At 36.5% G+C, this 14,380-nt stretch overlaps 1 protein-coding gene across 2 annotated transcripts in view; it reads right to left on the bottom strand.

The window, feature by feature from the left end:
• Window positions 1-761: 761 nt before the first annotated feature.
• ncalda (neurocalcin delta a) overlaps window positions 762-14,380 on the bottom strand; it is a 64,189-nt gene continuing 50,570 nt past the window's right edge. For both annotated transcript variants that reach the window (XM_077208798.1, XM_077208807.1), the window contains 3 exons: window positions 8,210-8,609; window positions 4,865-4,970; window positions 762-2,876 (listed from right to left, as the gene is read on the bottom strand). In XM_077208798.1, the coding sequence (XP_077064913.1) occupies window positions 2,779-2,876; window positions 4,865-4,970; window positions 8,210-8,587 (582 nt within the window). In that variant the 5' untranslated portion in view covers window positions 8,588-8,609 and the 3' untranslated portion in view covers window positions 762-2,778. The remainder of the gene's footprint in view (window positions 2,877-4,864; window positions 4,971-8,209; window positions 8,610-14,380) is intronic.

Here is a 14,380-nt window from a genome sequence, read left to right as displayed (position 1 = left end):
GTGGAAATTTCAGATTTGATTCATCATCTGGTCTTCCAGCTCTACAAAGACTGTGATATAGAGTCGCAGACATGTGTAATGTTTCCTCACCGAAGCCCCTCGGCTGGGCAGGACGTCTCAACAGCACTCACAACATTCGGGAGAAGAAAAGACTTTCAAAAGTGATGGAATTTGGAATGAGTGTCAAACAAAATTAAGTCGATGCTATTTTAGGAGAGGGCACTTTTGTGGAAACAAATGGAATACCAATATCTAGTCACTTTAATGAAAGAATGTTTTAGAATGCATAACTATACAAAATCAATTATTTGTAGTGTTTATTTGCTTTTCATCCATTTATGTGATTTTATGAACTGAACCCAAGAATGCAACCACAGAAGGATTAGGGTGAATCAAAAGTAATAATTTAAGAATCAACCAGTAAGAAAAAATAAAATAATGCTTTCATGTTTAACAGGTTATTTAAAATTTAAAAGTATGTGTATGAGCAGTTTAATTAATAACACTGAATCAAAATAAAAAAACAAATTAAAAAAATTAATTAAAACTTTAACTTAAAAAGGTTCTATAAATGAAGCACGTGACACCCCTTTAAGTTTCTATTTGGAGCCTTTTCTCTGATCTTTTATGACATCATGTGGCCAAAGTGGGTACTACTACATTTCAACCACTTTTGGGCAGCTTTTATTAGTAGCCCCATTAAAGATTTTTTTTTCTAAAAGCAAATAAATCCAACAACAACAACAACAACAACAACACACTCCGTTCTCTCCCGATTTAATTTCTGCTCAATATGATAACCAAAACAAATTTCTAGGTCTCAAATCTACAGTCACAAAATACAGATTACCATACAAAATCTACAAAATGCAACAATTACAAACAATTTGTTTAACAAATAACAATTGTACAGTATAAATTTCTACAATACTGCATTCATATTTTTGGCACCTGACCACGATATAATTGTGTTACAGAAATGTTACGTCAGATGTTTAAAAAGAAAAAAGAACGGAAAACTACATAAAATATGCATCGAGCATGAAATAGAGCAGTTTTGACCTGCCACTAACTTTTTCCAATGTTTTTACAAAACAGCAGTTGTTCAATGAGTAAAATAAAACGATAAAAACATTCAATTATGTTCATTAACAGTATGCGGTGAGGCATTTGACGTTCACAGGGTATTCAAGAACACTGAACATCAGCAGGAGAAGGAGTGTGGATCTCTGTGGCTTCGGCAGGATTACTAAAAGCACGACAGAGGGCGATATGGGAACTATTAGGAGTTCTGAATAAATGCTTTCTACCTACTGTTGAATTCAAGTGAAAGGGACACGAGTATAGGTACCACATGAGTGCAAGGGGCATTTGAAAAGCAATGGGTCCTATTTCCATTTACACACTTCATGTCATTTTGAAATGAGTGTCTCTAAGAATGATTCAGTAAGAGGCCGTCAACACAGTTACATCCTTTCAAGGGGTGAATGGGAACAGCATAGAGTTAAACTCTCCAACATGTGAAGGATTATCATTTCAGATGCAAGCAAATTTACTGCAACTTAAGCTTGAAAAAAAAAAAAAAACACTAACCCACAGAAACACTTGAGTGCGTTTAAGGCAATTCAGTAACTTGATGCTCATGTGTACAATCCAGAGATAAAGATAAAAGTGATTCTAAAAATCAAAGAAGCTTTGAATCAATAAAGCTTTAGTTCTTGTTCAATAACAAAAACGTTCTGCAATGCAAACGATGCATCACGACACCTATAACCAGTGTGAGCGAACAGGGCTGTAACTGATATTAACCACAACACATGCATACAAATCACACAAATACTCTCCTGTCCACAAGTGCAGATAAACTTGATGTTACATGCTTTTGCTAAAAACGTCAAGAAAACCCATCGCTGCATCCTTAGATGGAACTCTGTCTTGAGTACAGTTTTGCATGCGTGTCTGACACTTCAGATTATATACAGGCCTACAGTTACTAGAGTACAAACATTAGAAAACTGGAAAAAGAGAACGCAGATCAATCAATGTCATTTGAACAGTAGACTGTACGACCAAAACCAAACTAATCCACACCAAACTGAATGTGTGCTTCCAGCACTAATAAGGCTCTTAAGATTGGAAGCATAACGTGGGGAAACTTCCGTGTACAATTACAAAATCTACATGCCTGATTTATTGGTCCCATGGGATAATAATACTGTGATCTGCCAATAATAAAGTTGGCCAAACAATGAGTTGAGAGAAACTAAACTATATAATCTAATCTAAATCCAAGTTAAAAAATCCCACAATTATTTAGATCACTAAGGCTGAGGTGTTTAATCACAAAAACTAGAGATGCCACTGCTCTCATCTGTTTGAACAATGATTCAGGCATTCATAAAAACAAAACATTCTTAGTCTTAAATCCCTGTCTTGGTCAATCTTAAACTGTTGCATCTAATACCCAGAGAAAATAAGAATAAAACTATGTATTTAACATGACATTGAAAGCTGTTTTCTAATCAGGAAGTGATTGTAGCTCAGATGAACGCTCTAGTTCCCCCGATTCACTCCATCACAGGCCTCTTGCAGAGATAGCACAGCCAATAACTCTGTGTGTGTGTGTGTGTGTTACTAGATCTGGCAAAGCTCAGTCTGATGAGACCCAGATGACCGACTCTGGAAAGAACACCTGACCCGCCATCATTTCCCTGCGGCTATATCAAAAACTAAATTAAAACCCATAAATAAATAAAAGGTTGAAGCATGAGGGTGCTCTCAGAACTGTCCTGCACTGCTGGGGTCACACTGTAGCAGACGCACGATGGATGGGTCACTCTTCGCCCCTTTGATGAACTCCTCCAGAGACAGTTTTCCTGGAATAAAACAGGAGAGGACACAGGCTCTTAGAAAATCATATTATTTACAATGGAAAAATGATGGCTAGCTTTCCGATATCCGGCTCGTTGTGTTAGAATCTGAATCAATCTGTAAAAATATGGCTAGAGAAAAATGTGTTATGGAAACAAATGGAAGAGATTTTAGCTTTTCTATTAAATCTAATAAGCCTTTGGGTTTAAAAAAGGGCAGGATAGAGTCACCGTTTTGACAGTCAAAAAACAAACAAAGAAACACTCGCTTAATAACAATAATAATAATAATAAAAAAGGTAATGTCATCTTTAATCTTAATCTCAAAATCAATATCCATTTCAAACTGTTTATTATAATTTGACGAAGGATCTAACATTTATATAATAAAAAATATTTATTTTAGTTTTTATTTTATTTCAAGAAAAATAGTAAAATTGTAATATTGGATATAATATTATGTTTTTTTTTGTTGCTATGGGCAGATTTTAAATATAGGGGCATCCCTAAAAACATGCAGGGGGCACTGCAGACTCACAGCATTCACAAGTGAGAGGTGGCGAAGGAATGCTAAGAATCAAAGGACGAATACAGACACTGGTACCCCAGTGAGGAGTGATGAAATGGTACAGAACAGGTCCTCTCAAACACGTATGAGATAGCATTAGCATTCCTCGCTTATGTCCTTGTAGTTCATGCATGGACTGCATGGTTTATTCTGATAAAACACCACTACAACATGAACATGGTCCTATGATCTTCACTTTCCTCCCTGTGATCAATAAAGTATCTGTATGAGTGAGACGCGCTTATGTTGCTTCCGCAGACAACTACCCACGGATACACAAATATACGCATAGTGATATCTGACTCGAGAGAGCAGGAAACGCAAAAGATCATCTGACCGTAGAATCTGACCACTCTTTCCACTCTCTTTTCTGTACACTGTACGCCCATCTGTTGGTTGTTGATCATCAGTTCATGCACACGCACGTAGACATTGTTTAACAGCTAATGGGGCTCTTCAAATCACTTAATCATGATGCATTTGAATAAGTTAAGAAATTTTACACAGAGAAAGCATACATTTTTTAAAATTGTAAAAAACAAACAAAAACAGTAAAAATGTAACATTTCACATAGTGATGCACCAAAATTTATTTTTTACCGAAACCGAAAAACAGAAATCAATCGAATTTCTCAAACACTCAACACCGAGTTGTATATAAACATTGCAATAGCATATGAGGCCGTTTTTATATCAACTTTTTAATGATATATTTATGTTGCTAATTTATTTTTGAATTCTAAACATTTAAATGTTGGGTGTAATAAAACTGATCTTAAAAGATGTATTCAAACATACATTAAATAATAAAAGAATATATATATTTATACAGGTTAAGTAAAAATATTATGAATATCTAATATAGTGCAAATAATTAGCAAAATGCTCCTCTTTAGAGCTCTTTTTCTTGCTACTTAGTGAGCTATGGACTAGGGATGCTCAAAATTAACTGGTTAACCGATTAATACTATCGGTTAAACAGTAATTTTTCAAGATATTTTAAAAGTGTTTGTTGCATGGTTAAAAACTATGCTGCACATCTAAGATTGAGCTTTTCAGAAGAAAAAAAACTAACGTCGTGTATAAGTCACATTTTATTATTACATTAGTGTAAAATACTGTTAGGCCTAATATAAAGCGAAATGTTTACAAACATTTGTTTAATTCCTCTAAATCGACAATAAATTCTTTAAATTTAACAGTATTCATAACAGAACAAGAATGAAAAATAAAAGTAGCTGTATAAACGTCAAGCCAAAACGAATTCATTTCAAGCGAAACAAACAGAAAGCGAAGTTTCAGTTTGTTGACAGTCTAAACACGCCACCGGAAAAGTACTAACTAAAAATCCCTCAAAGACCCCCATGTATTATGTCATATACCACTGCCAAATAAGTTTAATGAAATAGGGAAAACAAGGGTTTACCATCTCGGTTGGTGTCCATTTGTCTGAAGATCTTCTCTGTTCTCTTCTCAGGTGTGGACTCATCCTCTGGCATCTTCATCACTGATGACACCATCTTATAAATCGCCTGTGGGAGACACAATACAAAAGAGATTCCCTCTATCAAAAAATATGATCACATCACAAAATACAGTAAACTCATATATTAATGCTACAATCATCAGGGCAATTCCATGCAAAGGTCATCTTTACCATGAAAAAATAAAGTTTTAACCAAAAGAACAAAACCCTTTTTAAGTTGTCCATTTAGGTCTGTAATATACTGTATTAATGTGCTTTAACAAAAATTAAGAAAATTGCTTTGTTTATCCACCAGATATGAGGTGAGCACAATGCTTAAATTACATTTTCAACCAGCCATATTTCATGCTTTCAAAAAAAGGTATCAAAGACCCCCCTTTATAAACTTTATTTTAACAGTAAGCATTTTGCAGAAAGATGGAGGCATGCCTGAGAAATACATATACTAATTTGGTCATAACAGCACTGCCTGTTGAATTTATAAGGGCTATAATAAAGAGGTCTTGACGCTTCAGTGCACTGTCACGTCCATAACGTTTTAAAGGTTTAGTTTATTTATATGACAGTTATAATGTATGTGTATGAAAAACATTAATTGTTAATGTATTTTAATTTTGACTGTCTTCCGTAATAGTCTGTGCTTTAATGTTCCGTCTCTGTGTTTATAGTAGCCTATTCACGTCCTAGTCGAGAGGCGTCCTGCAATTGCGCGAGGAACCTGATTGGTTTAGGCGCGAAACAGGCGCCCTCTAATTCGCTCGCGCTTCCTGTCATTCAAGCTCAGGTTTTGACAGCTCGAAGATAGTGTTATCTTAAAGCTAAACGCCTACCACAACGACAGATGGATAAAATGGTTAGATGATACTAAAAACCGCACACAATCAGGGAAAATAAATTGAATAAAAATCTAGTTATATTAATGTCATATCAAATAGCCTTGTCACCTCAGAGTCATCGCCTCAGATAAGATACCATGACAATATAACAAACTACTTTATAGCAGGCTATATGTGTGTGTGTGTGTGTGTGTGTGTGTGTGTGTGTGTGTGTGTGTGTGTGTGTGATATGTATGTGTGTGTTTGTGTGTGTACACACATACATATTCACACATACATATACATACATATACATCTGTTTGATCAAACAGATTCTATGTATTTCAGACACGTCACATCCATAACAGGGTTTGTCACGTCCATAACGTTGGTTTTTCCTCATAATACACTTTGTAACAATATATATATTTTAAACATTGATATTTTTATGTTCAGCTAAGACCCCTTCATCATGTGGATAGCAATATTTATACATTGAATTTAAAAGTTCACAGACTTTAAAGGAAATCGAACAGTATACCAAAAACTCTGTCATTTCCCGTCACATCCATAACGCATGCATATTTTCCTTTTTTGGGGGTGCTTAAATATATTTTAGAAAAACATATTTTGCCTGTCAATTCCCCAGATTGGGTGCTCTGAGAATATGCATTTCCAATTTAAATATTGTAAGAAGTTTTTTTTTTCTGAGACATTTCACCTGTCATTATGAGTTCAAATGTCACATCCATAACGCTGGAATTACCCATCAGCATTATCATACCCCAAGTGTATAAAATGTGAAACTTCAATTATGCAAGTCAGACACCACAATGAATCTAGCAGAATCACTATAACGAGATCACATATCACTCCATAAAACATTCTTCCAGAACTCCACAGCTATATCCAAATGAGTTTTAGCATATTCAAGTCAGCCTTGTATGTTCTTCTTTGTCAAGAGTGGCATTCGGAAAGATGTCCCAACATGAAGGCCATGCTTATCTGGTGTTCTTCTTACACTCTGCATTGAAATGTTTTTGTGTGTTTTTTTTCTTCTCTAATTTTCATCGGGTCATCTTGCAAGTCTCTGTGCTTTTTCTTCAAAACCCTCAATGGTTTTTTGGTACAACAAATTTTAAACTCATGAATAAGGCTGTCAAACTGTCTCTCTAGGAACTTTTATCGTTTTGGAAATCTTCTTGTAGACTTTACTTGTATAAATAATCCTTTATGAAAAATATAATTATGATCAAGCCAATGAAAATACCAAATCAAGCAAGCAAGCAACTGGGCCAACAGGAAAAATCCTCCACAAAAATAGGGCATGTCAAAACAAAACCCAGAAAACACTTCAGACCCCATAGGGTTAATGTTGATTGCGGTTTTTGAATGCAAGGACTAGTTTAATTTAAAAAATATGCAGTGTAGCACATCCCTAGTACTGTACGAATGGTCACTATCATCACTACGTATCATCTTGTGTTTTTTCCTCATCTTTTGTGTTTTCTCTACAATCCTACATCAACTACGATGGCTGCTGAGCAGAACGAGATATTAATGAATTATTAAAGGCCTTTTCCATCTGCAATATATACTTTTATTAATAACATTATTAATGGTCCTTTTATTAACATCTGAGGGAAAAAAAGTGTGTGTTGTAAAGTGCAGCTCTCTTGTGAAGTTGAGTCTTCACTCTATAGATCTGCAGCCTGTGTGCTCCTCTTTAACACACTACCTGGCTATACATCATTAAAAGAGGACAAGACATTCAACATTTCATTAGATTTACATCAGCCTTCAAGGTGAAGAAGTGATCAATGCATCAAAATGAAAATGCCATCAAGATAAGAGAGATGTTCTCATATCACATCCTTTATAACCACCAAAACAGAAGTAAATAACAGTTTTAAGTTATAAGCTATATGAAATGTGTCTAAACCTTTAATAATGTTATTTTAATATAATTTGTATGTAACTTTTTCCTTTTTTTCTAGTTATAGTAAAATGTCATGGTACAATGTAACATACGAGTTACAAATCCTCAAACTTGGTTTGGTATTTTCAACAGGGCCTCAAGATCTGAGCAATAACTTGCAGAATGCAAAGATAAATCAGGCCAATTGCATTAACAGCAAACATAAGCTTTCATCAAAGTGCACTCCTTCACATGGTTATTTATCAGAGACCAAAATAAGACTCAGGCTTTCTTTACAGTATGGAGCTTCCTGACAGTCTAACACCACGGCTATCCTTGCTGCTAACGCACTACATTATGCAAGTGAGAAACAACAACATATGCGATGTGATAATTGGGTATAGGAGGACTCTGTTGGGTTCTCTTTTGTGTCTCCTTAAGTGATATCTGATTCCATTTCAGACTTAAGCAGTCATGGCGATGACGAAAAAAGCTTTTAAAGAGTGCCAACATTAAGGTAAAATCTTAAAAGTATTAGGTAGCCTGACATACCTGGACAATCTCAAGCATCTCCGACTTGCTGATGTATCCGTTTCCATCCAAATCATACATGCTAAACGCCCACTTGAGCTTTTGTTCCAGCTTCCCCCGTGATGTGACACTCAATGCAATTATGAACTCCCGGAAGTCTATTGTGCCGTCCCCATTCGCGTCAAAAGTACGGAACACGTGCTCTGCAAACTTTGAGGCGTCTCCATAAGGGAAGAAGTTTCCGTAGATTTTCTTAAATTCCTCCATTGAGAGGTTGCCACTGGGACAGTCCCGTAGAAAGCCTTTGTACCATTCCTGGATCTCATGCTCCGTAAAGTCCGTGCTCTCCAGCAGGTCCTGCATCACCTCAGGGCGGAGCTTGCTGTTCTGCTTCCCCATGTTTTAGTTTCACAAGACAGTGCTGGCGAAAGAAAGGTTAGAGAGAAATTGAGCATAGATGGAAAGCTCTAGATACAAGTCTACATAGTGTTATTATTTTGGTACCCTATTCTGGCATGATCCTGGCACAGTCAAGAATGCAATACCAGCCCTATTTTGAAAAAGTGCCATCATACACATTTCAATATTGTTCATACAGTACCCTACACCACGGCTCTGAACCAAAAACAAACAAAAAAAAAACAAAAAAAAACGGAATAAACAAAACAAAGACGATTTTAATCGTAATAAACAGAGAAAGCTTAGTTGAAATGACCATTGACCGGTTAATAATTTTATTGTACTGTTTAATATTTCAATCAGAGTTTCCGCTTGAAAAAAATGGTGCCGGTCAAAGTGCAAAGCAGAGGTTTCGTTTTCCGGACATTTTGATGATATGCCGGTCAAATATCTCCTCTTAATTGGTCAAGTTGAGGAAAACTGAAGGCAGGCTATGTAACTTTAAAAATGACATAATCAGGTCGTATAGAATGCAACATGTTTGGAGTGGCGGCTGGTGATAATTATTTTTTGGGGGGGCGGGGCGAAAATAAATTTCAGATAGCTGTTTGAGGTCTCTTACCCCCGTTATTGTCCACAAAACTTCAGTGCCGACACGTTTCTTATGACAATGGCGGGTGAAGCTCGTCCTCTGTCACTGGCTGCTGCTGCCGGATTTGAAAATCGGGTTGGTCCGGTCCGAGATCCTTTATCTTTTTTTTTCTTTTCTTCCAGCGAACGCCTTGTGAAAGGGTTTTTTTGTAAATCAATGACGGGTTAAATTTGGTTTAACTGCTGCCATTATCTCTACGAAAGTGATCAGCCTAGCAAGGTTTTGTCGAAGTCGCCTGCGCATTCGCAGTAGTGGCCCAAGAGCGTAAAGTTAAATGACAGGTGACAAGAACCAATCAGATAAAATAACATGCATCAAATTCTGATTCGCCAGGGACTAGGTATGTAACGATACACTTGCAACCGGTTGAAAATCGATAAAAATGTGTGACGATTCAAGTCGGTTGAAATGTTAAACGAATCGCGATACACGTTTTAAGCAGGGGCGTTTACTGTAGCCTACTGTGAAGTTGTGAACCTCGCTTTACAGGCACAATAGCAGCAAGCACACACTGGCGCAAAGCTAGCGAGTGTTTTCACTTCATTCATGGAACTTGAGCTTTTGTGAGCCAAGCTCAACTTCTATAGGAATGGACTAAAAACGCTCGGTTTGCTCCGCTCGCGCCGCGCCAGTGTGTGCCTCACTGGTGTGCACGTGCCTTCAAACACATGGCAACGGCAAGCGTAGATATTGACTCATCAAATCGGAGGTGTGGCGGCATTTTGACTTTCCGTAGACTAATAATAATCACCACCATGAGAAGCACAAGTCACCTCCGTTTTCATGTAAAAGGCATTAATACGACAAGTGCGAGAGCCACGGAGATCAAAAGGTGCATCAGTGTTTCCGTGGCAACCAGGTGTTGTATTTATTTTACGATCTCTTTCTCTAAATGTGTACATGGATATATATTTTTTTATATATAGAATTTATTGATGGTTATGGCATATTTTTCTAAATGTGTGTGTTTTTTTTTACTCTTGCTAGTGTAATGATACAAATTATAACAAAATTAAAACCCCGCTAAATGTGGTACTAATTTCACATAGTCTTTTACTTAGTGTGGGAAGGTACTAGTGTCCACCCTCTTGACCAGACAGACAGAAAGACTGAGTTGAAACAACCTTGAAGGGATTTTTAAAAAAAATTCAATGTAGTTTTTTTATTTGACAAATACATTTCAAAATGAAAAAGAAATGTGCAGCATTTTGTCTGAGAAATAATAAAAGGGACACTTTTTCATTTATAATTTCTTAAATTAATCATTTGTTAAAAAAATCGTGAGAAAATCGTATCGTGAAACCAGTATCGTGAATCGTATCGCATTGTGAGTTGAGTGAATCGTTACAACCCTACCAGGGACGCAGCGACCAGGGACGGCGGCGCCCCAGCCTTGTGTTGACGAGCCGCCACTAGCCTAACTTTCAAATAGACGGAAAAAAAACATGAACGTCCGGTGGTGGTGGTGGGGCTGTCTGGCTTCAGGCGTTCCTGATTCACCATTGTCCGTCGCGTCTGGCCTCTGAAAAAAGCTTTTAAGGCTAGTCTGCCAGGGCCTGACCATATTTGAAACGTCTCACTCAATCGTTCGTTGTTTAGGTCTATATTACAGCCGTTTTAGGCGTGCGCTTTATTTGAAATGCAGCATGCGATGTTGTTTAATAACTTTCAAACGGTAGAGCCTGTTCCTTTATAACAGGGGTTCTCAAAGTTTTCATAGGTGAGGGCCAATTAGTAACCCAACATTGAACTGAGGGCCGCCAAAGGGGCGGGGGAGAAAAAGAAAAAAAAAACAGAAAAAAAATCCCATTTGAAATAATTTTAATGACCAGATTGCATCTCTACAGTTTACATTTATTGCAATAAACACATTTTAATTCATAACTGAGGCAAAACCTGGCGAGTTTTTTTTAACAGAAACTTTTAAAATAGAAGCTTACCAAACAAGTCATCATCATTCATATCTATCATTGCCTGTCAGTCGCGTTTCCATTATTGCAGATTTTCGCAAATGTTTTGCGTTATTATTATCTATTTTTTTTTACCGTAACTGAAAAACTAAAAATTAACAGTTGTTGTCTTTTTAAAACGCAAAGTTGAACACCAACATTTTAATGTGAACTGGCAACAGCAACTGCTGAGCAAAAAAGTAAATATCGACAGACTTTTTCAGATTTTTGTTTAAATTAGCCTACTTTTTGCCCCTTTATTAAACATTTAAAATATTCACAAATTAATATGGAAAATTAGAAATTAGATATGGCCAATTTAGAACCTGGAATTTATATTTTTCCCGCAGTGCTGAATGAGAAGAGCCATATAGGCTATAGCCTGTGTCTCTGGAACCACAGCCCACAGAAAGGTGATTTATAGGTGAGTTATAGGCGAATGATAATAAATGTGTCTGAAAAAACAGCGAGGCATTTTAATTGTTTATTAATTATTGTTTTCTAAGTGTCGGCTAAAAACATATCTCTATCTCCGCTGTTAAGCAGATGCGCTTTTAGAGAGAAATGCACCTTTCATACGGATTACATAATCAGAAGGTATTGCTTTCGATTCGAATTTGTTTAAAAGTGGACATTTCAAGCTTTCGCCTACATAGGTTATTTTGTTTCAGTTCTCGCGCTCCAGTTCACGGAGATCATGAAAGCGCGTAGGCTAGCTACGGATTGTTTTATTTTATTTTACAAAAGCAGAATGTTTTCTTGTTATTATGAGTTTACACAAATAAAAGTAGTTGCGAATAATGTATTATTTTCTGTATGACCAGAAATGATAGAGTATTTTAAGTTGTTTCCACTGTTGATAGGAAAATGCAAGTGTTCGCGCCGGCGAAAAATTTGAAAGATAATGGAAGCGCGGCTATTAATAAGCTTGTCATTAAGTCACACTGAATATTGATTACTTGGTCAACATACCCTTTTAAATTGCAATGGGATTTGCGGTGCTGTTTTCGGCCGCTAAACACCACTAAACGGATAGATTAATTTTTTCAAGGCAATGTACAGTTTTACAGATGTTTTTCAAATGTTATCGCGAGCCGCCAGAAATGTTTCCACGGGCCGCCATTGGCCCGCGGGCCGCACTTTGAGAACCTATGCTTTATAACATAGCAAGACGTCGGTGTATTTTTGCTTTATACATTTTAGGCTTATTCTCAAATTCAGAATGTGTTAGGGGGGCGGGATTATAAGGCCATTTTAATCGGACAATTTGACCGGAGAGATTTAATTTTTGTCGGACATTTCATTTTTTTCCTGGCCAATGTCCGGCAACTACCGGACAACGGAAACCCTGATTTCAATCTGGCAGTCAACAATCATAAATTCAAATTCTTTTGCAAATGTGACGCATCCAGCGTGAGTGAAATGCCCAAGCTCAGTTTTCATGTCATCATAGGTAAGTCGCAATAGCAATGCGCTGGCATTAGTTTTTGGATCTCAGTTTTTCAGAGTATGTAACCAGCCGCTCAAGAATTACATTTAAGTGAAAATGAATGGCAGGTAATATCCACCACGTGTTTTGAAACCAGCAAAAAAATTTAGGTTACTGTACTATTCAGGAAATTATGAAGAAAAAAACAAAACAAGTTAGTCTGCCTCTGACTTCTTCATCAGGGATGTTCCCGGACCAGAATGTTCGGAAAGAAAATTATGCACTATGGAGCCCCTCAAAAAGGACATGGTTATGGTAAAAATATATTTCAATGTTTGTGTTCCCTCAAAATTATAATTCATAATTCATTTTCTGTGCCTTTCCAGATTCAGATTTAGGCTTTGGGGCACATCCCTATTCCTCATGATCTAAAGCAGTGTTTCACAGCCCTGGTCCTGGAGGACCCCAAAATTTAATTGTTCTTAAAAGTCTCCTCTTTCTGACACACCCATTTCAGGTCCTGGAGTTTCTTCTAATGAGCTGACGAGTTTAATCAGGTATGTTTGATGGGGGAGACAAAAGAAAATGAGCTGACGAGTTTAATCAGGTATGTTTGATGAGGGAGACAAAAGAAAATGTGCAGTGTTGGGGTTCCTTCAGGAGCAGGGTTGAAAAACACAGATCTTAAGTTCATAAGACAAAATCTTAGCTGCAATTCAACACTGCAGTAACTTTTCAAAACATACAGACCTATTACAGTCCAACAACAGAAGACACACTATGAACTATAACTATAAAGCCATACACCAATTTCTCTGCTCAGTAATCCATTTTGCAAAGCAACTGCATCATGTTGTGGGGCTCCATAATGATACCAGAAAATATATTACATACAGGTGAAACTCGAAAAATTAGAATATCGTGCAAAAGTTATAATTTTGATGATTAGACTATGGCTTACAGCTTATGAAAACCCTAAATTCAAAATCTCAGAAAATTAGAATATTACATCAATAAAAAAAAAAGGATTTTAAATACAGAAATGTCAGCCTGAAAAATGTCAGCTCTGAAAAGTATAATCATGCATATGTAGGCTATATAGTTATATATACTAAATATATAAGTTTCACCTTTTAATTTGAATTACTGAAATGCACAAACTTTTGCACGATATTCTAATTTTTTGAGTTTCACCTGTATACTCCTAGGAATATAAGCTGATTTTACAAGACAAGTCACCTTTTATCATGCAAACATAGACCCATAGAGATGTTCCCTTTCTGCAGAATGATAAAATTATACAAAAACTAAAGTTAAGAAAAATCAATCATCAACACTAGGACGCTTTCCTCTGTATTCAAACTGCTTCTAAAGGCTGGATGTTGAGATCTGGTCATTTTGGAGACAATATAATATTATACAAGACTTCCACCTCCATATCTCAAAGTACTTGAGGTTTTTTTCTTTATAAAGGTGCAATAGCTAACTACACATTGCAGGATTTAGTATCAGACAAATGAGCCAGCACATAAATAAAAACACGGCAAAACAAATCCAACAAAGACATTCTGATAAATCTAAAAAGGACAAAACATATCTAGACATAAATGTCTAACACTCAATAAAAATGGCAAAACAAAAATGAAAAATGTGTCCACGAGACGGGTCATTTACAGTCCCCAGCTGTCTGGAGAGCATCAGCTGTTACGTGACTTCTCCATATGCAGGAAGTGACTCCCGTTTCTCATGTGGGTCATGGATCT

This window comes from Siphateles boraxobius, unplaced genomic scaffold (assembly GCF_051911475.1).
Source record: "Siphateles boraxobius isolate OS27281-9 unplaced genomic scaffold, OSU_SipBor_1 12, whole genome shotgun sequence".
NCBI classification, from domain to species: domain Eukaryota; kingdom Metazoa; phylum Chordata; class Actinopteri; order Cypriniformes; family Leuciscidae; genus Siphateles; species Siphateles boraxobius.
This window is presented reverse-complemented; position numbering and strand designations above follow the sequence as displayed.